Consider the following 27,080-nt stretch of genomic DNA (forward strand, 5'->3'; position numbering starts at 1 on the left):
TAGCTACTCCATGGTGTAAAGCTGTTTTATTCTACATAGCTGCTGTGTTATACAGCTAAGGAGGTGCTTCAATATTACCTAGCAACCCTATACTTTACAATCGTTCTGTGTTACTCACCTGTTCAAAGCTATCATGCTATATATGCAGCCAATGCATGCTACATAGTTGCTGCGTACTACTTAGCCGTTCCCTGCTATCTAGCTGCACTATGCCGCTACACCTTTGTTCAAAAAGCTACATACTTCTAGTGTTGTGCACTCATTGCTAGCCGACCCTCTACATACATGCATGTACATCGAACTTTTGGCTAAAAGGTTTATGGATAACTCCACATCTTACATGTTTATATATTACTATAAAAATAATTTTGGAAAAAGATGAAAACAATAGTAAGAGTTACTTTTAATGACCAAAATGTGAACTCAACTTGGATCAGATTAAATCAAAAATTTACTTTGCCATATGAGGCGATAGCAAGCATAATGCTGAAGTATTATCAACACCGTACATGGGATAACTGGGAGGAGTATCAGTTTCGTTCAGGTGCTTGCTGCAGAATCACAGAGGAAACAATTACTGCTTTATTATTCATCATGTTAGGACATTAATATCAAAGCTATAATATCAAAAGGTTGAGATACAACTTAGAAGTGACTAGCTTGTATGTGATTATCAGTGAAACCAAATCAGTCCGAGTGGGCATAGCTGCATATTTGAGTTTATTATATAGTAGAAAACCATATAATATATTTTTGTAGATTTTATCAAAAAATATCAATATTTTGCTATGGTTTGTGATTGTTTTTGATGTTTGAGGTAGTCTGACTGCCAGGATGTTTCAAGATTGAAATCGACCAAACTCGATTGCGATTAGTACGCTCATAAGAAAAAAATGTGCTCAATATGGCTCCTGTTTCTCTCTCAATATTGATACCAGCTATCAGCTATTGCATTCAAATTGTAGCGCTACTCGTCTCTATTCTGTTGGTCTTTTTACCAAAGTACAACTATAGCTGTCATAATAGCACTTTTCCTTGAATGTGGGTGTTCCACGAAGGATCTCATTCAAACTGAACTGGGCAGGTCTACAAAAACAAAAGTTACATCAAATTGAAGCTTAATTTCTCAGCTTTATACTGATATTATTTTCATTTGCATCACTTCAATGGTGTAAGTTTACCGTTACATCTACACACCTATACTCCCATCAGACCATTTAAGTATCGATATTGCAGTCATGTTGGTAATTCTTGAATTTTTTTATTATTTTCCATTATGATTGAGATAGCAAATACTTGGTTATTTACCTATGAATAGACAATACCCACTACTACAGAGAAGGTTTGAAATTTGTGTTAGTACATTTTTAGTTAATACACTAAATCTGATTTTATGTTTTTCGCATTATGATTCTCGAAACAGTTTATCATCAAATACATATTCGCATACAAGTATTTTTTATGTAGCGGAAGTTTTCGAGACCCTAAACAAGATCAAAAGCTTTGACCTGTTTAATTTAATGCATCTATTAAATCTTAACAACAGTAGTACAGTTTTAATATTTATAATATAAACATACACGTATAGTGATCTATCACCTGCTGTACATTGCCGCAGTTATAAATGATCAGCTACAGACAGATAGTCTCTTCTCAACTTGCCAATTAGTCATGCACTCATTACAGTGTTTACATTCTTGCCTTCTATTCAAAAGAACAATCAATTTTTATCTGCACTCACCTCTTCTACAGATTAATGCTAAAGATTTAATTCTGGAGGTATAAAACTACACGAATATAATCAAAACAATTACATTTGCGTTCTTTTTAACCCCGCTTCATTGCATCCGTCTGTTTTTAATATTTCAGGTTTTTATATAGTTTGCATTAACAATCTAATCACGAGTTTCACCTGATTATATCTTAACCTGTTTGGCTGTTTTGAATGACTAAAAATTTATCAAGGTATTTGCAGGTTTCGTTGAGGTGATCAGACTGCCAGGATGTTTCAATATTAACACTGATAAAACTTGATCGGGGTTAAACCGCTCAGATTTTAGTAAAAGTGCAATGATGGCATCTATAGTTGCTCGTTCTATAGCTATAGTTCAAAGAAACTGATAAAATAGAGATAAATAATGTTACCACTTGAACGAACGCAATAGCCGATATCGATAACGAGAAAGGCAGACGCTGTCTAGTAATGTCATTTAGGCCCGCCCATCTTTTTATCTGAGTGTTTTAACTGTGATCGAGTTTTGTTGATTTTAATCTTAAAAAATGGCTGTCAAATCACTTCTAGCATCAAAAACAATTGCAATTGATAAAAAACAACGATACCTTCCGATAAAATCTACTAAAAATTTTTGGAAGTTCAACTTTTATACCGATTCGACTTACACCGTGCAAATATTTTGCATTTTGTAAAACTTCCGAAAGAAATAAGCCCGTAACAGCAGCAATCATTTAGAGACAATAATTTTCAAGATGATTATGATAGAAAAAAACTTTTTTGTTGATTTTTATTAAAAGATTTTGAAATCTTCTAATAAAAAGCAAGAAGTTTTGATTGAAAAGAATATGCTGATTTTGATGTCTGTTAATTAAACACAAAAACTTGATTGTAAAAAATATGTTGAATTTGCGTTTGAAAGACAACAGTGAATTACAAAGGTTAATCGAAAGACTAACTAGTTCTGACTCAAAGCTCAGTAGAATCATACACGATGGTTTTTCAATAGTCTGTTGCAGACCAAAACAAATGTCACCGTTCAAGCACCCATTGTTCGCATGAATTGGTGCAAGCGTCGCAGCATGGTTGAAATATTAAACATTCACCAGCTGGGCACTTCATTCTCCAAGTGCAGCCGTTTATTTAAAAAAATCAAATTGAGACACTTTTGAAAGGTTGCAGCTGGTGTTAGCATGTCTGCAGCTCACTTTTGCCTATTCACCTAGAGTGTCTCCTTATCACGTGAATATTTTGTTGTCTGGAGCATGCCAGTGCCTAGACAGGCTGACAAGTTTGCTCAACAAGTCATTAACAAGATAATTTAGGTGTTGCTTGTTTAAAAAGTGGGTATGCACTCTGCATCCAATTTAATAATAAGGAGTCAGAGGTGGTAAACTTTTTTCATAAAGCTGATACTATAGCCTATTAGACTGATGATCTGTCGTTGTCTTCTCTAAAAATACAATAAATGTTAAAAACATATTTTAGAGCTTTTTAGAAGATACAAACGACACACTACTAGTGTACAATGTATGCAATCACTTGGATCAATTGTACAAACAAAACGTTTTGAATATTGTTTTCCTATATTGAATATTGAATATTCTTATTACTTATAAGTTCAAGTAGTAGGGAGCATTGTTTCATATTATTTTATACTCTATTAAATTACAGTGTAACATTTTGTGTTGTAGTATATTGTATTGAATGCCCTTTTTTAATTTCAATCAGATGGCCCCAGATGACTGTATAACTCTTTCACTACTGCGCTAAAGTCGCTATTCTGCCCAAATTAATATTAACGGATTTTCTGAAATTTGATATATCGCTAGTATTTATAAAATATTTTGAAAATAAATGCAGATTTCTTTTAACTGTAAATTGCATCTTATTCAGATCAAAATTTTCTACAAGAAAAGTATAAAATTGTTTAGTGAATCCCACTCTGGCAAAATCTCTGACGCTTCCTTTGCATTAAACCAATGCGGTGGATTTCTTATTGCCAGACGATACCAATCCGGTTTTCCAGTTTTGAAAAGATTTAGAAATGGAATTGCTTATAAAAAAGATTTTTTGTTAGTTGCATGTGATTAGCAACAAAGTTGTTTCGTTGGAGACAAAATTTGATTGGTCTAGCTAATGTGTAGGCTTCGTAATGAAAAGAAAAGTGAAACCCTATTGATAAGCCGATACATCGGCTTACAGTAGCAAAAGAGTTAAGGGGCTGATTCTCAGAAACCAGACAGAGTTTTCCAACCAAACATTTTAAGCGACGTGGCGGAGGGTACGGAGCATATGCATGAAGTTTAGATGAAAAAAATATATATATTTTATATATAAAAAATATGAAAATGTACAAAATTCATGAGGACTGGCAGACAAACACGCAAGGGCAAAGTAAAATTTATACATGTCTGTACAGTAGATGTCATATGACATTATATTATAATGCCATATCATACTATATTAATATCCTGAAAGTCTAGTGAGCTGGGAGAAATCATCAAGTGTAATAACTATACACACAATTATTCTGGAATCCCGGTGGGTGGCTGATTAGCTGAGTTATTGGAGTGTTGGTGAACATGCTGAAGGTAGGCAGTTCAAATCCAGTATGCTGAAATCTTTTCTCAAACCTCTAATCATGGTTTTGAGCAGACAGACATACCCCGCTTTTACTATATTAAACACTATAGTATATTGTATCACATCGTATTATGTTATTTATATATTATATGTTTATATATATTATGTTGTAAGCTATTTAGTTATATATTATTTTATTCTGCTTTATTATATGCATCATACGCTCAGTAATTTGAAGTTTTTCATAAATTGTCTAAGTTTCCTGCGTCAACTAAACCCCAACTCAGTAATAACAGAACATCAAAGGACCAAATATAATCTTACCCTCGCACTCTAACAACAAAAAACTGTCTACACCTGACACTGAAATAGTTGCCATCAGCAACTTGATCATGCGAAGAGTTTTTGATGGCTGTGCATTCAGTGCATTTCAGATCATTTGCTCTTTACGCTATTATATAAGTCTACAAAACATCAAAGCCATCCAGCGATTATTAGAAAGAATGCTCAGCAATCCTCTAAAATTGAAACTTGACTCTGACCCAAATAAGTTGCAGTAGAGATCCAGGGATATAATTGTGGCTGATTTCTGAGGCTCCAAGACTTAGAATGGGCAGTCAGCTGCAGATTGATTATCATCTTTATATTTCTGTATATTTGAAGCAGCGGCAGTACAATATATCGTTTCACTTGAATAAAGTTTCAAAAATGGTGGTAGTTTTTTAAAGTAATGAGCAGAGATGGCTGCCAACCAGTTTTTGCAAATCTGAAATGTTTAAACACTTTAGCTATATTATATAACATTATAATATAATTATAATATTGTGAAATATTTTGCAATTTAATGTAACATAACATATTACTAAGCAATATAATGTGATGTTTTCAGTTGAATATTTCTTTTCAACTTTATATATGCCTCAATTTCTCAATCATTACTGTCAGGTTTACAATAGTTCATGACTTGAAATAAAATATTCTCTACTAAAAGCCCATTTGGCCGACATAAGCACACGCCATTAAAATCATCTCCAGAGAGTCTGAGTAGCTACTATTAAACCTTTCATATCTATTGTTATTAGAAGATATGCTGGTTTCATTCTGATATTATTCGAGGTTAACCATCTGTTTACTAAGTCTTCCTGGTCAACCGATCTTCTCCAATAAGTTACAAGCTAACAGATGCTGATGGTTGTATGAATTTACACAGGCTTTAACCAGCGGCCACCTTCAAATAAGTAATCCCTGTTCCATACTTGAAACTAGCACCAATAGCCGTGGTTCTCTTATTTCTAAAGTCACATGTAATGCATGAGACTAGATTGACTGTCTCCTTAGGTTCAAAGTTCACAGCAAGTGTTTTTTCTCATTCAATTCCAAATTTTTTTTACTCTGCAATGTATATGGGAGCCTGATTTTTGATTTTAGTTTAAGTGCATGCTAAACTTCGTAATGTAAAGCCTGCAAAATTATTTATTATGAACCGATACACAAGGAGGTGAATTTAAATTAAGTTAAAATAGAAATGAAGTGATATAATAATAAAAAAGATGAACAATATTGATTTAAAGTTCTTGCCAAATTGATGACATCAAATTCACATCTGATAAGCGTAAAGAATTGAGAGCCTCATAAGTAATTGTGACTAGCTACTCTCAACCTGGAGAATGTGTTAAGCTAATTGTAATGTACTTATACACTATGTTTCCATTGTTCAGATTATGTGTGTCTAGAATTGTGCGTGTGAGGTGGTACAGTGTGATAAGTGTTTCAATTGTTATACTTGTTGACCTTATGACCTTGTTGACTTCTGTTAAAAAATTGAAGGAATTCTGTCACTTTAGCATTTTCCATTTGTTTACAGCTGTTCGTAGCTTCTGTTCCTATGAAGCTGCTCTGGTAAACTTTTGAAAATCTCTTGCCTCTTCTGAACTTTTTCAGCGATGTGATTTTGCACATTGAGTTCTTTTATCAGAGATATTAATCTAAATGTCTTTTCATATCTGAATGGAGTGCTGGGAATTGATGAAAAGTATAACTACTACTTGAGAATTATCTTCTGAATTGAACTGCTCAAATTGAAATTTGAATGACTGAAGAGTAGAAAATGACTAAAATGGAATAGCTATTTCGGCATATTATTGCACATCATTCGCAAGTGTCGTTTCCATTCTTCGCAAGCGTGTGAAATTCGATAAAAATTTGAGAGTAACATAACCGCATCATGAAACATAATGATTTAAAAAATCTAGCCACCTTGACTCAGTATTACTATAAGACTTCCTGCCGTATAAGAGGATCTATGCTTATGGAGGTATAGATAGCCTGAAACAATATTGTAACTTAGCATTATGACTATTATTAACCAAACAGGTCCATATGCTAATGCTATAAGGTTTTGTACAAATAGCCGAGACAAAGGGATTACAGGTCAAGTAGCTGGAAATCTCTCTCTATTACGGCGTATCGACAACAAGTGCCATATGCCTATTCCATTTGCTCACGACTCTTGTCATCCATTCAGCACTACGCTCTAAAAACCTAACAGATGGGAAATAGTCAAGCACGGAAATAGTCTCTTGTTTACGGCAGCAATGAATAGAATGAAATAAGCAGAGATTCCTGAAAGCTTCGAGTTGTCTGCACGAGGAACAGTCTATGTTTTAACACGCTTCACCAGTAATCCAATAGTTTAGTTCGACAATTAAAGGCTTTTAGTTAACTCAATAACTTCAAAAACATTTTCCGGAACATCCGCAACAATAGGTTACCTGGCAACCTCTATGTTTATCAAAACAATGAGTAATTCAGTGTAATTTTTTAAAATGACCGCATTTAAAAAATACTTTCTTGGTAAAAAGATAAAAAGGTGTTAAATGTGATCAGGGTCTTTTAAGAGCTAAAAGGTTTAATGAGAGATTTTTTTGAGCAGTGTAGATGTAAACTTTTGGTTTGATACGAAAACACTAAATTTGTATGTTAAGATAACTCAGTTTGACAAACAATTGCTGCCAACCAATTGCTGTCGCCAACAGTTGGCCTCTTAATGAATTTATTAAGCACTGTTTGCAGATTTCGTGTTTGCTGTCGCTTTATATCTGGACTTTAACATAATATCAAAAACAACAAAATTCTGTAAAACTTCCAGTTGTTGAGCCATTTTTAAATTGACCTTCCCTTCACTGCATTACTAACATAAATTACTAACCACATAAAGCCTTCAAGGTGAACTTGCTCTACTTATAGTAGATTTTATCAGAAACTATCAGTATTTTTCTATCATTTGTGATTGTTTTTAATGTTTGAGGTGATCTGACTACCAGGATGTTTCAAGATTAAAACTGAGAAAACTTGATCGCGGTTAAATTGCTCGGAAGAAAATTAAACATGAAATGATGTCGCTAGCTGCTATCGTTGCTATAGTTGATATCGGCTATTGCCTTCAAGTTGTAGCGTTACGCATCTCATTCTGTCGGTCTCTTTGCTGAAGTGTAACTATAGACATCATAATCACACTTTCACTCGAATACGGGTGCTCCAAGCAAAGATCCCATTCAAACTATTACATCTCTGGATTGGGTAGTCCTACAAAAACAGAAAGTACATCAAATTAAAGCTTGATGTCTTAGCTCTATATTGATGTTATTTCTATTTGCATCACTTCAAGGGTGTAAATTCACCTTCAATTGTTACTTTATCTACACCAAAACATAAGAAACTTATCTAGTGTGTCCAAGACTCATGTCTAGTTATATACAAGTCTCACTAAATCATGGTATGTGATCGGAGAAGGAGCGACCAGCTGTGACTTGTCACACGACACTGTATATTGTATTCACCCTGGTTGCTTATCGCAATACAAACATTGGCAGTCCTTGACACAGCTACTTCTTAAATCTCAACTTTGATGTTGCTGATACGTCTGAGTTTATCTCACTTCTTCATGTTACAAGCATAACCTGGCCACCTCGACGCTGTATTCGGGTTCAAGGACTTTTACCGCTCCTGCTCATGATAAGGCACTAACTTGGACCTTTTGTAAATAAACTGGTGAGCACCTTGTTCTGAGCGCTAACTGCCGGCCCTTTTTGAACAAGGTATTCGTTTGCCGTTTCAGTATCACTAGTAACTAAATAATGTTATCTTGATAATATTATTCGGATAATCTTGATCAAGGTCTAGTTATTACTATTTCTATTATTCGGATAACGTCTTGTAGCCGATTTGATCTTAACTTGATTTCAATGACTAATGATAATAAAAGCAAATCAGGCCGTGTGGATATTTAGTAAGATAGGAAATCAATAGTATTTAAAAAAGAAATTTTTATAATATAAGATTGTTCTAGATATAATGCTGCATAATGCTAATATATGTTATGTTTATATTGGTTTTCACATGTTTTTGGGCGTTCTATTGTCTAGATGACGTCAAAATGGTAATACCTGCACTATGATGCATTCACTCAGTCTATCGCTGTTGTTCATATTTTGGTTGAAACAATACAGCAAGAGTAAACACAAGTTCCCATTCATTAACTAAATAGGCCAATTTCTTAGGTAAGTTTGCAAGCAAAATGCGGGCTGCTTGTTCAATGTCCGTCGACTGTCTTCTACAAACTTGTTGTTCAAGCGGCTATTATTTGTACAATGTTTCTGCTTTCTTTTATAATTTATTTTAACAAAAACACTTTTATTGTCATGATAATCTGAATATATGAAAATGTGATGTAAAGCGAAAGTTTACAAGTTATAAATTGATTATCAGCAAGCATATATTTCGGGTTTAAGAAGATGTTTTATAAATAATCTGCAAGCTTGCAATTTAAAAAAACAACAAGTTTGAAATCAAGACCAAAAATGTCTGAAAAGAAACAGGATCGCTGCAGTGTTGCTTGCATAAAACAATATAAAATACTTGAACTTGTGAAAACATTAAAAAAGCTTTTTTAGTATAAAGGAAATAAAAAGCTTTTAAAGGTTATCAGGGTTCTTTTAAGTGCTGAAAGCTTTTAATGAGAGATCTTTTTGAGCAGTGTAGGTGCAAACTTTTTGCTTTGATATGAAAAGACTAAATTTATATGTTAAGATAACTCAGTTTGACAAACAATTGCTGCCACTCAATTGCTGTCGCCAACAGTTGGCATCTCAATGAATTTATTAAGCACTGTTTGCAGAGTTCGTGTTTGCTGTCGCTTTATATCTAGAATTGAGCTTAACAGAATTAATGATACTATCAATTTGACTTGTTCAATGTGTACACAAGCGAAATACTGAGATGTTTGATGCACAAATAGACAAGTTTAAGGTATCAAACAGCCATACAATTGACCTGAAAGCGTATCGTGTAACGCATACCCTTCGGCATTTTATCAAACATATTTTATTTCCAGAAAATGTTCCTTTGTTTGCCTTTTAAAATGCACAAAGCTCTAAGTCTTCAATGAAAAGGCTATTTAAAAGCTCCTTTGGCATTATCTAGAAAGATGATAAAAGATTTCAAATGTCATGTAATAGCGTGTTCGACCCTAGAGCAACTTTCTTAAGAAGAGATTTTGCATATGCACCTTAAAAGGATTCCTCTAGGATTGACATATAATATTCCTGTAACCCAGTTGGGAGTTACGAAACCTTGAAATTATTTTCTCAGTTTAAGTAGGAGTTTCTCTAATGGGGCTGCACATAGAAAAAACAATAGCAAGGCTGAAGATATCTAGGCTGGTGCATAATTAGTAATCAATATATATAATTGTCCACTAGGATGAGTTGTGTTTACCCAATAATTTAAGATATCGATCTGAGACGATGAGAAGTATTTATAGCTTTGTGTTTGCTAATTAGTAGCCATACTTATGTTTATTTGATTAGCTGGCTTTGTCTTTATCTCTTGAATTGTTTTTGACTTTTTCTGTCTGCTGAGGAATCCATTTTAAAGAGAAACAACTTTATTGTTTTTACCGCTAATGATCTGCGCTAATGAGGCTTTAATGACCTGGAAGTAATCGCTGACGTTACGGAAATACAACAAAATTAGTCTCGAATAAAAGATACAGTTTACAGAAAAGGATTGTTGGGATATCTTTCTGCTCTCGGGGTTATTCTAAAATCAATTTTCTTGCCCTAGGCAAAGTGCAGCTACTTAGACAAAAACATCTTAAACTAATGTTTGTATGATATATTAGATTGTAAAAATCCATGATAGCAACCCTTAACTGGCTGCAAAAGATCATAATCAGAAAATTTGTTTAAAGTAAGCAGCTTTTGATTTTGTTTTTTGGTCGATGTGTAAATTAAGGGTATTTATTCTGTTATTTGCCAAAGTCTGATATGCATGGTTATTTATTATTACTGAATATGTTTTAGTAAACTATAATCCCAAATATCTATTCTCTTAACAGAGAAAGGTATTCTACACACGATATGTCAAACCATTCATTTGATTTGATTGGCTAACTGTTGCACTTTCTTTATTTTTGCATGGCATAACGTGGAGAGCATTTCTGTTTAAAAATATTTGATCGCCAATAAAGGAATAAAATTATGTTTAATTAAGGCATAGATTAAATTAAAACATCAAAAGCTGCCTTCTCATCAATAATTGTGCTTAGTTGCTGATGCTGTCACATGCTCAGGCAAATCCTTTTATTAATTATTTTTTCTATTACTAATTTTCTTTGTCTGTAAAGCTTATTTTATTCTTAAAACATACAAATCTGTCAAATGTTAATCCTGAAACAAATGTTTAGACAACACGCTGTTCAAGATTTCAATGCTGAATGTAGTTTCGATGATGTAACAATATTGAAACTCTCTGTCAAAACATTAAAAAAATAAGACATTTTTTCTCCTCACTGATCATCGCTATTCGGTTTTCAGCAGAATAATAAAAATGCAAACATATTTCGTTATCTAAAAGATAATTTTGAATAGAATTATTATTTATTATTATCTATTATTTATACAGCTTCAGCGCTATGCACTCAAATCTTACCTTATTTGGTAATGGAACAAGAAATCATGCTTTGTTATAGCATCAGTCAGATATATTTGCAGAAATAAAGCACTCCACTTAAAAAAAAAGAAAAACATATTGCAAAACAACATCAAATGGGGTTTATTTAAATATCTGATTTTTTATATTTAATTTGTTGATAAAAATGGATGCTTTTATTAAACGCTTAGTATGACCACATCTGACTGGTCAATTTTACAAATATCAACTGCTAGGACAAACTTAGTTAAAAGCTTTCTAAACATAATATATTATGTTATATATAATAAAACCAAAGTATAATCACAGATATTATATAACAACAGTTACATATAGTATGTGAGTATAACTTTTTGTTGGTATAGCGATCATCAAAAAAATGATGCTTTTTATTGCATGCCAAAAATGAATGGAAAGACAGAATTATTAAGCTGAACAAACATGTTTTAAAAGTTGATAATCTGATACTAACATATAATAAATTAAATAAATAAATTATATATATAATAGTACTGTGGAGGAGTTGTGATGATGAATTGAAGGTTATAGTAACAAGAAGTTCATAAACTGAAACATATGATGGTGAATGCAGTATGCTGGTGTTACGAAATAGGAATTAATAGAACAGCTCAGGTAGGAATTGCTCTATGATTGCCATATATAGTCTGATGGTGTAGTCCATATTTGGATAGAAAAGGGTAGTATTTGCATGATACAAAATATTTTAAATAGCAAAGTGCTTATAACCTAATATGACTGAGCTATGCAGCTAAAATTCCTTAGGTTTTAAATTCATGGTATTTTATTTATAGATCACTTTGAAAGAATGATTGGCATCTCGAAACGAATGACCGAGTATGAATTGGGAAATGCCTATAACTTGCACCATGAAAGCGGCAAAGGGCATATTGCTGATTTCTACGGAGTTTTGGAAAGAATTCTCATCTCGTATGACAGAGAAACAAGCATATTCACCGCCATGGATACACTTGTGGACAATATATTTGTTTATGGTAAGTGGAGTTATGCTACCCTTTCTTTGGTTTTAGTGGGAAAACTCCAAGGCTTGAGATTCTTTCACAACTCCGTTACATCTACATGTACTTTTGTTGTTACTAACGATTTTGTAAAGCAGCTGTGGTTTATTATGCAGAGGCCAGTTGTTTCATTATTTAAAACTTATCGCAATACTATCATTTTTCTCAGTGAATATATTTAACACCAAAACGCGACAGACAATCTCTTGATCGCGAAAAACATAGTCGAGTGTTAGAAAAATCTATAAAATAAAAATACATTCACCAAAGTTAAATCATCCAAATAATTATAATAATGCCAATAAAGGAATAATATATATTAATATTAGTATATTACATACTAAAATATATTAATATACTATATGATATACCAATAGATTATATACAATTTATATACATATTATATATATATATATAAATTTATACTCACATACTATATGTAATTGTACTATATGTAACAAAAAATATGTATATATATATTTTTTTTAGTACAACCGCGACTGATGACACAGTTGTACTGTTTGCAGTGTGAATATCACGAATATCACATTGTACTGTCTGTACTGCATCGCACAAAACAAATTTGTGGCGCAATTACTAAATGTTTACTTTCTTCTTAATATTTTCTTCAAATATATATATGCATACATTATATGTATACATATATGTATACATATATGTATACATATATGAATACATTATATGTATACATATATGTATACATATATGTTTGTTATAAAGCATTGATACCATTGTCACACTTGCTTGTTTGTTTCGTTCCATTTTATCTTTTCTGTCCGTACATTCTGAAGGAATGTACTCAAATTCAGCATTTGATTGGTTGGCCTGTAACAATGTAAAGCAAAGTCTTGTCAATTGACCCCTTTTTGTGCTAGTTACCATGTTCAACAAAACACAAGTTTATGGTGTATATTAATATAGCAAAATTATTTTGTAATGTTGCTTATTCAAACGCCGTAGCTGTTGTGCCATTTGATGACAAATTATTGTTAAAATGTTTGTTATTATAAAAAAGCAGCCTTTATATGACAATAGCTTGCACATCTTCACAAACCAATGAAATTCTTAGTTATACTTTAAAATTTCGAATTAATTCCATGTACAGTGCACCCTCGAGATACGATTACCCTGATATACGATTTTTTCACCTTACGAAGTCAAACATCGTGATATCTTCACCTCGCTATACGAATTTTATTTCACCATACGAATTTGAGAAAAGTTTCGCCCGAGTTAAAATTTGGCCGTCGGTGTGCTCATAACACACGTCGAAATAAAAAAGACACCGAAATATAGTTTGCCGAAAACATTCTTAGAACGTTTAGAAGAGACACGATGATCGACTTCTCTCATATCCGCGTGGAAAATTTCGTGTAAAATGCACAAGCGAGAGATAATATTCATAGCGTTATTATAGCTTTTGCTATAAACTTTCAAGTCAGCATACGTATATAACTACAAGTATCTATATTTAATTCGTTATCTATGGAATCTGAGACCGATCCAAACGTTACAAAACGAAGGAAAATTGATTTCTATGTCAACGAAGTTGGATGTCGTAAATAAGAAGGGACCCGTATTATTAACATTGTCAAGGAATATGATCGCAACCAATCAGCATTTGCAATTATTATTAAAACAAGAACTCCATTAAAGCAAGCACAAGAAAGAGCTTCCGACAGAAGATTTGAATGAGCTAGGTCATGCACGCGATCAGCATTCAAAAGGAGCAACCATTTAGTAAAGGCAAGGATGTAGAAGATACGGAAAACCCCACATTCGCAGAAATATTTTAAGTGTTTAATTTACTGATGTGGACTGGTACATTAAAACAATGCATGTATAATATATATTATTTATCTCTTGTGTGGCATGTTTTTCATATTTTAGTCATTTTATTTGTTTCCTTTTGGTTTTATGTTTTATTCTCTTGTTTAACCATGTCTTTGCATATGGGCTTGTTATCTTCTACGTGAATACAATTCATCGTATGTATGTATGTAACTCATATAACTAGCTACTCAGGATAGTTGAAGCATCCACATTACTTTCTGAAACTTGCTAAAGCCCTGTCCCCCCCTAGGGTATAAATACGTACAAACTTTGTATGTATAGTTACATTGATTCTTTTGCACATTTCATACAAGACAAACTACTGTACCACATTCTCTGGATCCTTTTACAAGCGCTAGCTAGCAATTTTCTGCATTGCACCATCAATTTTTTTCGTAGAAAAGGTAGAATTGGACAGGAATGGACAACTTCCTTTAGCCTACTAAAAAATTCCAATTCATTACGTTTTAAATTTATTGTCAAGTGCACAGCACCATAATTAGCATTGATACGCTTTTGCCTCATCTCTGCTTTACTCGCTACATGTACCAGCTAAAGCCACGTTACTCCAAAGGTATGTACGTCCTGTATAGAAAATAAAATTTTATTTTTCTTTTCGGTAGCCATTAAATGGTCAAGTGTGCGAGGGGCCGCTTTCTATAACTGCATCGCTCGGCCTTATTGATTTAGGTTGAAAAAGGTTTCAAACAGATAGGCTAAAGTTTATAGTGAAAGTGAAGATATGAACTGCTGAAGGATAAAATTTCGTGATAAAAAGTTGATACATACTAAAACTTAGTTTCAAGTGTAGGTTTAGCAAGCTAAACTTACTTGAAGTGAATTCAAAGTTTATGTTATGCGTACCTTTTGAAGGCAAGAACTCCTTACCGTACGTTATGCATTTGGTACACACATTATAATTTTGCGTTTTATTGCAGATCATAACCATTAAAATACACTAAATACAATACAGTTACTGTAGGTAACTATAATTACTAAAGTTAACATACTATTTTGCTGCTAATTGTCAATATGTACACATTTTTATGAAAAAAATTGACGATTTTCACCAGGGAGTGTTTGCATTGTTTAATTACAATGGTCTCTATACCCCGATATACGAATTTTTCACCATACGATGCCAACCCTGGAACGAATTAACATCGTATCTCGGGGGTGCACTGTAGATGTAGTTACAGCCTTACAAAATTCATTGAAACGATTCATACTTTTTATTGTTGTAATGTAGGGTTTTGTATTAAATACTATTCTGTGTGTTGTCTAAGTAAAGAATTGAATTTGGTTACGGCTACAAAGATTCCTGTTTTATAAAGAGTTATTCGCTGTGTCAATACTACTTACAAGGACTTGAGATGTCAAAGCTATGATCTCATTTAGTATTAGCTGTAAAAATAGACCACTTTGCTGCAGTTCTGAGAGAAGCTATTGAGCCGGGAAGCAGCCAAGAGCCTGACCTTGAGTACGCAGCCTGTGTGAAAGACAACATAAGAGCAATACGTCCCTCACCGTTCCCATCTTCCCTCAAGAACCAAGCCACGTCACTGCATTACTCAGCAGTGGCATCAAGCTACCTTTCAGAGGTAAATTCATGATTCTGTCCATAATTCTATGAAATCTCAGAAATCATAGATTCTATCCAGAAACATTTCGATGTATCTAGAGCTTGTCTAGGTTTATGCCCAGAGCCAGTATTTATAGTTTAAAATTTTAATATATTTCTCTCTGCTGCATGTCGGTTAACCAAACACGATTGTTTGTTTTTAAAAATGTCATTTCTGTGTATCTGTCCAATTAGCTAATTACAAACTACTAATAACCTGGCTGTCTAGTGTCGTGAGGCAATCAGGTGCAATCACTATATATATAATTATTCTGAATGGCTGGAAGGTGGTTGACTAGGGCAGGTGTTAGCGTTTTGATGAACGAATTGAAGGTTGAAAGATCGAATCATGTCTCATTAAACTTTTTCTTAATTATCAAATGCGGCTTCAGACAAACAAATAGATGGTCACAGCTCTTATTACAATAAAGATTACGCTGAAGATTAGGCAATTAGAAGTTGTCTTTTCTTTTTGAACAAATTCAGCAACTCTAAATTAGTAGTTAATGAGTTGGATTTAATAAAAATGCTTCATTTTTTCGGTATTTTGTAGGCTATGAAAGTAACATTTCAGGCGTTGTATTACACTCGAGACTTTGAGGTATCTGACCATTGCCTTCGGGATCTTGTCAAGCTGAACCATTGTCAGAAGTGTTATGGCTACACGCAGGTAAGGCCGTAATATAGTACCAGCTTACTAAATTTTGCATGCATGCTGCATGGGTGTGTCTAATGCTTGATGTGTGTAAAGAAAATCATGCCATTTTCCAAACTGTGTGCCCAAAGCTGAGACTCGCATAGTGAATTCTTGCTGAAACCAGATTTTCAAGGAAAACTGAAAAAATCTAATGCATGCAGAGGTTTACCCTGCAAAGATTATATTCTATGTACCATTAATTTTTATTTTTATTGTTTTAACTTTGCTAATATTTTGCTATACATTTATGTGAAAGTGTACACAACAGACTTGTTTGATTGTTTCTTATTTGGAGTTATTCACTCTATGTGGCAGAAACTTTGTACCGTTGTGGCTACTAAACGTTTAATAGGGAGAAAACTCCGAAATGTTAAGATTAAAAAGTAGTACAAGCAATGATAAAGGTGTTAATAATAAAATGAATGTAATAAGTGTAGCTAAAGGAGCTGTGGTTAATACACTAGTATCTTAAGCAGTAGGGCAGTAGTATGAGCCCTGCTAGGGGATGTCTGTAAGAGCATCCAGTGCCAAGTTACACCTGTGATCAAACACAAAATTGAATTAGAGCCCCGTTAAAACTCTGCAGTCAGTGGTTTGAGCTCTGCCATGTTATGTCAGGAAAATGTCTGGTCTGAAAGTGGTAAGGGAGACCAATTCTGACAGAAAGGCTGGAGAAGGCAATTAAAAAATCAGTACTTTCCCAAAAAACCCATGAGATGTCTTATTTAAGCATTATCATGGAGGCTGAGATGTAGGGGCCTCAAACAGTAACAGTGAAAGCAACTATGCGCCATCAGGAATTAGGCAGACCGCAATTTGAACATAACCAATCATGTTTCTCAATTTCTTGTAACCTTTGTTTTACAGCTGAAACCTTGCCAGTTGTTTTGTGAGGATGTGTTCCTTGTCTGCCTTGACCGACTTGTCAAACTCGGCAACAACTGGGAGTATCACAGGAAGGTCGTGAAAATTCTGGCCGAATACATTCTCTCTCGTGTCGAGCTTCAAACTTTGCTCAACTCTTTCCACACTGAACTTAAATCAAATCTAGATGAGGCTATTGTAAGCTACCCAGTTTATAAGAAACAGGTGAGGTTCATTATGTAATTCCCTTCAATGCCAAATGGCTAAGAAATTCACTTTGTTACATAATGTCATATACCCAAATGTGAGCGAGTCTGCAAAGACTAAAATAGAGAATAGAATAGAGACTAAAATATAGAATAGAGATTGAAATAAATTTTGAGATAAATAAATAATAGAATAGAAGCGATAATAGGATAACGTGCTTCATTACAGAACTGGCAGCAAAAATCGAAATCCCAATTTTTCTTTTTAAAGCTAAACATTTTAGCATTGCCATAAAATAGTTTTTTGAGGAAAAGCAATTTGAAAAATACAGTTACATGTACAAATTGTCTTTTCACCTAGTTAGGAGACAACATTTTCCTTTTCATATTTTCAACATTTGATCTACATCAACTGTTTTTTTGTTTGTTAGCTTATGCCATAGCTTGTTTCACCACAGTTGCAAGCGGTCTGCGGGACACCCAAGATGAGTCCAACAAACAACAGAATAAAAATTTGGGAAAAACCAGAGACCACAAGCTATGAAGGAGACTTCACAGGAGACTTGCGCAAACTTGTAGTTAACCTTGAATTAAAAACTCAAGGCTTTTTTACAACTTTGCATTCATCCATTTGTGCTGATGAACTGGCAACTTCATCTGATTGCTGGGAGGGTTTAACAGAAAGGTATGTGGAGATAATTTATAATATTATGAAAAAAATAGAACCAACACTTCTTTGTAGATCTAAAGGCTGATGGAAAGGTACATAAATTCAAGCCAGGCTGTTTCAGCAAAGAAAATTTAGAAGAAAAAGTTTTTTTTCATATGTTTTGCATAGGTCATAAAATAAACAGTGATTTTTTTTAGGCGAGTCATACGTAAATATGGTTTGGACGAGAAAAAGGGTTAACATTTGTTAATGTATAAGTCTACAGAAAAAATATTCAGGCCCAATATCTGCTCGAGAGCAACAAAAATTTTTTTGGCAAGCTTTCTCCACTTTTTTTATGTATTCAACTTTTGAGTGTATGAAGATCAGGCTTCAAGCTGTAAGTAGAAAAATAGGCCAGGCGATAGTTCAAGTATCAGTGTTGACAATTGTGGTGAGCCCATCTGAAATTTATATATTCCTTGTGCAAAAAAGCAGAGCCTATGTTGAAGGTTAAAGAAAAACATTTTTCAAATTTTATTTAAAAATTATATAAAGCCAGGTGAAAAACTAGTCATATCTCATAAGAGTAATACAAAATTTGAAACTATTTACTAAAAAGATGCTAGTATCATAAGCACTGTTGTTTTTGCAGTGTTGAACATCTGAAAAAGCGAGCTTTTAGTTGGTCACTTGCAATGGTGTCACGTTACCTTTGCCATTTTTACTTACGTTACGTAAATCTAAGCGATGCAGCCAACATTTAATTATTTTTCAAATATATATGTTTTAAATTCTATGATTGGGTTTAATTTGGTGCCACCATTTAGCACTTTAAAGCCTGGGTTCAAGATAATTTGGGGAATTTATTTTATCTGATCCTACGCCCGAGCAAACTAGGCTCCTAAGTTTCAAACTTGATTTACGTAGAGTTACAAAATTTTGATTACTTTTTGTGGTATATATTTACAGTATAATTTCAAAGCTTTAAATTGATTAAACTATTAGTTATTGAGCTATCACCAAATCAACAAAGAAATAAAAATGGCAACAGACAAAACAACTGTTTCTAATGACATATTGATTGAAATTTTTAGTAATGAAAATAAACAATGGACAAAACTATCAAAGCTGCTTCTCTTCAGCAACAAAAGCTGTACACTAAAGTTATCTATTTTTCTATTTATAACAGATATACACACCCTGTCAGGTTCTATCCCCTTTAAAAACATCACATCTTTAAAAGAGTGTGTAAAAAATTATTTACTATATTCTGATTTTCATCTGATTTTTTATTGAGTTCTCCAAGCTTAGAGCTTCAAAATGCTGTTCAGTCCAAAAAAAAGTTATTCTAAAGTGCTGTCGCAGTCGATGGAAAGTTGTCAAGAATCAAGGAACTCGCTTGTGTATACAAAGTTGTTTTGGATGTGTTATGCTATCAAACTGTGTAATGTGGTATTGCAATGCTGCCCCTCAAGATTTATGCAAGTGACCGCTCAATCTCTTTGGCAGTTTTGAACTGATTGAGGATGAGTAAGTAGCAGCCATGGTTAAAACTTTGCTTTGCATTCATTTGCATGCTTGATGTTGTCCTAACTCGGTCTCTTACCAACTCCAACAGCAAAGCAAACTTATATTGTTTAGTGACTTTTGGTAGCCTAAATATGTTTGCTTATAAAATACTATATTAAGCTTATTTGTGCTTTATGGCCTTTAGAGAGTTATCTTCTCATAAGAATTATTTTTGCATTGTAGCTTTATATGTTTTTATTGCATTGCTCAGGTAAAACTATATTGTTCTAACAACTTTATCATTTGATTGAATTCGGAATTGCTTGCTCATGAATATGCTTATAAATGATGCAAAGTTGACAGTAATCCATGTTTTATTGTCAATTCTTATCTAATGTACGAGCTAGCTATTACTTACCCAAAGCTCCAGAACGCCATCTCGAGTTCTGATCAGATTTCTTTCAGATAAAACTTTAACTAGCACTCAATGTGAGTTTTTGAAAATCTATACAAGCAAAAGACTACTAACACATTAAATTGCGATACAAAATAATTTTTATTAAGGCTTAATTTCTTTCCTTAATAAATGTTATGACACTACAAATATTTTTCATGAATGCATAATGCTGCATGATATTCTTTTGAAATGCTATAACAAACCTTTTAGAAAATTGTTCAATATTATCCATTATTTTAATTTTTTATTAAATAACACTTTAGTATATATAACATATTTGTTTATAATATTTACTAAAATGTTATAAATTTCATAGGGAATATTATATACATATATATTATATATACATACATTATATATATTAAATACATTATTTCAATTTTATATTAAATAATATTAAAAAAAATATTAACTAATTATAATATTACATATTGTATTATGTAATATTATATACATATAATATAAAATATAAAATATTATTTATATATAATTTAATACAATTTTTAGTTGGAAAATCTTTCTTTTTGTAATCAGAGTAAACAAGAAGAAGCAGTACTTGGAGTTTATTGACGAGTTTGCTCCGTACCCGGAGAAGAATCAGGAAGTCTCGGAACTCATACTGCAAATCAAAAAAATTCGAACTGTAAGCTACTACATTTCTTTCTCTAAATATACTCAGATCAAAAATTGATAAACTAAAATTGAATGACCAATCACATTACATAGTTATGTGATTCTGCATTGTAATTGGATGATTCAATTTACTAGCCTGATAAAAACAGTTTTTCCATACAGACAGTATTTGGTTTGATTAGTGAGGAAGGTATTTAATAGAACAAATCAAACTACATAAATAAAAAAAAGAAATTACTTTGGCACCAAATCCCTTAATCATTTTGGTCTTGCTTGCAGGAAGTTCTTAAGATATTTTTAAAAGAACAGCCACAAGACACAAATGACTTTGAAGGCTCCGGCTCTGGAGATATGGCTGATGATGAACCAGAAGATGACGAGCAAGGAGATGTTGGAGATTCTGTACCTACGAGAAGACCTTATAATTTAGAGAATGAATACCACCAGAACTCAGGTAATAGCCATGTCTCTGAACTGCACAAGTTGGTGGCAGTAAAATACTTTGTTTCCCATTAGCTGATGCACAAAGTCTCGACCTTGACCTCAATAAATAAAAACTTAAAAGCAGATCGAAGCAGCGTTTAAGTCTTAAGTCTGTGAGTACAAACCTCCATGATGGCCTCATAGCATTTGTGCTATGCTTTTAGCTACTTTTTTCAAAGTCATTAATTGGATGCTATTTTGTTTAAATTAAAGAAACGCTTAAAATTGTACTTTCAAAACACATAATCATAGAGATAAATGTTATACGCATCATCATATTGTTTATACTGAAAGTGCATAATTTTCCATATTTACATATCTACATAGAACTAACTTTGGTACCATCTATTCTTACAAATTCTATCTACTCTTCAGTGAGGTGCAGAAAATGCAATATCTGGATCTCATTCAGTAAGTTGTGGAAGGTCATGTTTTAAAATCACTGTGTGAAAATATTATTTATTTTTCACTCAATTTTATATTACACATAACTACACATTAAATCATTTTTAAGGTCAAGTCAGCACTCTATCGAGGTATTGGTTATAAATATTTCAATTAAAATGTTTCGTTCCAACTTCTTTTCATTCTGAATCCCGGCTGAAGGAATAATCACTGATATTAATTTTGCTCCATACACTCATTGGATAACACCATAGATTATGTTTTCTCTATCTGCTAGTAAATAGTACAGTAACACTATCTATTCTGTAAACATACCTGAAAACTGCCTCGTTTTCAAACTCCATTGTAGCATGGTGACTAAACCAATGGACACTTACCAGGTGAACAATGACTGGTCATGCGTTGTAATTACCAACCTATTTGATGTCAATGTTTAGCTGGTTGCCTTGACAACATAGCCGTGTAATTTTGATTCGTGTTTGTTTTAGCGTTAATTTCAAAAAGGAGTTAGTTCTATTATTACTCACTATAATCCTATAGAGTTAGAAAAGTAAACGCATCAAGCTCTCAACTGCCGGTAGTAGCACTAAATACTACAGCCGTAGAAACCAAGCTAATCTCTTGAAATTCTTCAGAGAATCCACCTATTTCTATCCACCATTTCTGTCTTATAATTTCTTTTCTTTTTTTGGCACGTAATAAAAAATATCGTTTTGTTGATGACTACCAATGCCAATAAAATGTATATATACACTAAGATTTTTTGCAACTTATTCTATATTGTATTTTTTATTATTCTATATTGCACTTTCAATTATTCTATATTGTATTTTCTATTATTCTATATTGTATTTTCTATTATTCTATATTGTACTTTCTATTATTCTATATTGTATTTTCTCTTATTCCATATTGTACTTTCTATTATTCTATATTGTATTTTCTATTATTCTATATTGTACTTTCTATTATTCTATATTGTATTTTTTATTATTCTATATTGTACTTTCTATTATTCTATATTGTATTTTCTATTATTCTATATTGTACTTTCTATTATTCTATATTGTATTTTCTATTATTCTATATTGTAATTTCTATTATTCTATATTGTACTTTCTATTATTCTATATTGTACTTTCTATTATTCTATATTGTACTTTCTATTATTTTATATTGTATTTTCTATTATTCTATATTGTACTTTTTATTATTCTATATTGTATTTTCTATTATTCTATATTGTACTTTCTATTATTCTATATTGTATTTTCTATTATTCTCTATTGTACTTTCTATTATTCTATATTGTACTTTCTATTATTCTATATTGTATTTTCTATTATTCTATATTGTACTTTCTATTATTCTATATTGTATTTTTTATTATTCTATATTGTATTTTCTATTATTCTCTATTGTACTTTCTATTATTCTATATTGTATTTTTTATTATTCTATATTGTACTTTCTATTATTCTATATTGTAATTTCTACTATTCTATATTGTACTTTCTATTATTCTATATTGTATTTTTTATTATTCTATATTACACTTTCTCTTAATCTATATTGTACTTTTTATTATTTTATAATGTACTTTCTATTATTCTATATTGTACTTTCTATTATTCTATAATGTACTTTCTATTATTCTATAATGTACTTTCTATTATTCTATAATGTAATTTCTATTATTTTATATTGTACTTTTTATAATTCTATATTGTACTTTCTCTTAATCTATATTGTACTTTTTATAATTCTATAATGTACTCTGCGATTGAGGAAATTTCCTTATTTGGCAAACGGAAAAAATTGAGCTAACCTAAATTATCATGTGTAAAAAATAACAATGAACCAAAGAGTTGTCTCCTCAATAACAATCTCATAAAGCTCAGTTTAACATAGCTCTTTGTTTCGTTTTTTTATAAAATGTCATCGTAACAGATTTCTGGCAGCGTAATCACTGATTAATTTGGAAGGTTTATATAACTAGGTAGTATTTGTTATAGCAACTTTTAAACGCCTTTCTATTGACTTTAAAATTTTAATTTTCCACAATAATCTCATAATTTTAAACCTTGAAATATTATTATACTAAATAACTTCAACATTAAGGAAATACTGATTTTTTGTGATGTCACAAATTGTCTTGGAAAGAATATGAAAGGATTTAAATTATTAAAAATGACTTAACCTCATCACATGTTATCTAATTGTATTATACTTGCATTATATTATATTATACTATTATTGTATTACAAAATTATATGATAGACATAATTATGATAGTAATAACTTGTAAAATTACTTTTCAGTTTGTTAAAAAAGCTATTGGTCAATATTTAAGTAACCTTTTGCAATTTCTAGTAAAACCCAATCATTGTTACAGTCACCAGCCGCCTGTCTACAATCTACCAAAATGGTAACCCAGACAGCAGCATAGAAATAGTTGAAAAAGAACAGACGACTCTTAAAAGGTTGGCACGAACATCGAGGGCACCACCAGTTGATGACACTCCAGTGAAGGGCAAAAATGTCGCAGCTTCCAGCGCTCAACCTTTGACATTTTCAACTCTTTTAATCCTTACGAACTCATTTCTAGTCCTTTTTATTTTTAAGCACTGAGACATCTATGAATGCATCTATGAATGCATCTATAGATGCGTCAGTTTTATACATATCAGTAGAGTTATCCGAGTGAGCGGCAACTGCAGACAATATCATTAACTAAACACAATAAGAACCAGTCGCCTTTACCTATGATGTTGTGCAATATATTGCGATGTTTTGATACTTGACCAGATCAAGTAATTTACCTGCAAGTTTACCTGCCAAACCACAGTGTGAGACTATCTTTTGTTATCACCGGCCAACATCATGACACTAACTTTTTATTTTTGAGTGTCATTATTTTCTGTTTATTGTATTTTTAGGATGTAATCCTGCTTAATTTTCACATTTTCACATTTTTCTAGGCTTTTCAGAGCCTCCTACCTGCTGACACTTACCATATTTTATATTTTAAGCTGACTGTACAGAACACACAAATTTTGGGCTAAAATTCCATTTTAAATCCAAGTATACTAAGCACTCTCACCTAATTATTTCATTGCTTATGTACATATACTGCACTAACAAGCGAGTTACTACGTGTAAAAATTATTTAGTATCTGTTACTTCAACATTTACACTTGTATGCACTTCTTTAAGAAATCAATCATTTTTATCGATTTGCCGTGATGAAAATAAATTATTATATTTTGTGTTTTGCGTATTTTGAGACATATAAATTTTCTATTGTGTGCACCCACCAAGTACGCTATACATTTTGGTCTGACTAATGTTGTAGATCATATTTTCTATATCTGCTAGTAAATACACTAACATTGTCTAAACTTACCTCAAACTGCCTCACTTTAAACTCCACTGTAGCATGGTGATTAAAATACTGAACACTTTCCATTTACAAACCATTTACAAGTAATTACAAACCAATTTGATATCTATGTTTAGCTGGTTGCCTTGACAACAGTTAAAATCTAATTTCCATCCCATATACAGTAGACACTCCTAAGACTTGGAAATGTTTATGTTATAGAAATTTTATGTTCTATAAACAATAAATACATGTAAATTTCCTGATCTATCCAAAGGTCTTCCTAAACTCACTTCTTTGGCCCTTTCAAATAGAAAAAAACTAAAGTTGTCTTTTTAGTTTCAAGTTTGTACAGCAACTGTAGTACTTTAGGTTCGTATTCACAAGTTTTTTAGTTTTTTTAACTCTTCTGCTACCGTAAGCCGATGTATCGGCTTTCGTGGTAATATAAGTAGCCACAGACAGTAAGCCGATGTATCGACTAATCAATAGGGCTTTACTTTTCTTTTCATTACGACTCCCGCACATTAGCTAAACCAATCAAATTTTGTATCTAATGGAACGACCTTGTTACCAATCACGTGTAACCAATAAAAAATCTTTCGGCATGGCAATTAAATTTCTACTTAGTTTTTAAAATGGGAAAATTAGATTGCTTTCGTCATGACAATAGGAACCCACCTCGTTCGATCAACGCAAAAAAAGCGTCAGAAATTTTGCGTGAATAGGATTCACTGAACAATTTTATATTTATCTTGTAGAAAATTTTGTTCTAAATAAGATGCATTTTACAACAAAACGATGTCTGTTTTTATTTATTGGATATTGCTTAAATACTAGCAGTATATCGGATTTTCCAAAATCCATTTGAATTAATTTGGTCAGAATAATCATTAGGTCGGAATTTAATGCGGCAGTGAAAGAGCTAATGAATTGCACTCAGTTTACGGTTCGTGAATACAGTAATTTTACAATAAGTTAAGGAGATCGCACACCTTCAATGCCAGCTAACATTGATTCTTTGCATTTTCTTTTGAGCTTTATTGTCTATTCTGCAAAGGAAAAATATCTCAAAAATTTTCATACATCTAAAACTAAGCAAAACAAAAATATATCCTTTCGACAGTACACGTATCAGCATACGTGTGTCTGACCATTCATCCATTTGTCGCCAAGGTTTGAGGTTGAGACAGAAGCTAGCTTTCGATGAGACTAAAACCCGTGACATTCAGCTCGGTATATCGACACTCCAACGTCTTCACCAATAGATCACCTTAGAGTGTTTCTGAATTATTACTCAGTTACTTATTTTCTGTGCTTTGTCGACACATCTGACGATCTCTAAATTGCCAGAGTAGTATTATATATATAACAGAGAGCGATATTTTTAAAGCGATAAAGCGAGAGTTTTAAAGTTAACCACGGAATTCTCATTATTTAAAAATCGAATTTGAGAATTCACACCGACTTTTAAGGTCATAAGTGCAAATAATGTGAAATTTCGGTTCTGAACTATTTTCATAATTATGAAAAATGCATGATTTGAGATTTTAAAGTATTATATCTTTGGTATAATGACCTTTACAAAAATTTTGTTATGACAGTAAAATCAACAAAATAGTAATTAAAATAAATATAGTCGACAGTGTTTGAGCGAGATAAAATTTTTGCTGATACAGTCAAGTCTGTTTCTATAACTGCCTCAACGTTCAAACTTCTAAACAAATGATAAAAAAATTCAGCAAATATTTTGCTCTACACTAAAAATAACTTTTAACAACCAATTTTCAAAAATTCTTGTAGTATAGTTGAAGGTAAAAAAGGTGGATAACAATTAAAACAAAAATATATAAAAATGATAAAAAATATATAACTTAAGTTAGTTTAAGCTTCATCCGGTCTAAGTATGAGTACGGTCTGGTGTCTCTATCATCCCAACCTCTAAAGCCTTAGCCTTAGGCCTATACTTTTG

The 27,080-nt window shown here is 32.2% G+C and overlaps 1 protein-coding gene across 2 annotated transcripts in view; it reads left to right on the plus strand.

Moving 5' to 3' along the window:
* The window catches only part of LOC137401603 (glypican-5-like), a 46,986-nt gene extending 21,854 nt beyond the window's left edge, over positions 1-25,132 (plus strand). Inside the window, exons 3-11 of one of the 2 annotated variants that reach the window (XM_068088034.1) lie at positions 12,121-12,321; positions 15,631-15,800; positions 16,374-16,490; positions 17,385-17,606; positions 18,046-18,272; positions 19,749-19,769; positions 20,740-20,848; positions 21,118-21,292; positions 24,122-25,132. In XM_068088034.1, the coding sequence (XP_067944135.1) occupies positions 12,121-12,321; positions 15,631-15,800; positions 16,374-16,490; positions 17,385-17,606; positions 18,046-18,272; positions 19,749-19,769; positions 20,740-20,848; positions 21,118-21,292; positions 24,122-24,357 (1,478 nt within the window). In that variant the 3' untranslated portion in view covers positions 24,358-25,132. The remainder of the gene's footprint in view (positions 1-12,120; positions 12,322-15,630; positions 15,801-16,373; positions 16,491-17,384; positions 17,607-18,045; positions 18,273-19,748; positions 19,770-20,739; positions 20,849-21,117; positions 21,293-24,121) is intronic. The other variant, XM_068088035.1, reaches the window with a different exon arrangement.
* Positions 25,133-27,080: the final 1,948 nt, after the last annotated feature.

Source organism: Watersipora subatra, chromosome 8 (genome assembly GCF_963576615.1).
Source record: "Watersipora subatra chromosome 8, tzWatSuba1.1, whole genome shotgun sequence".
Taxonomy (NCBI): Eukaryota; Metazoa; Bryozoa; class Gymnolaemata; order Cheilostomatida; family Watersiporidae; genus Watersipora; species Watersipora subatra.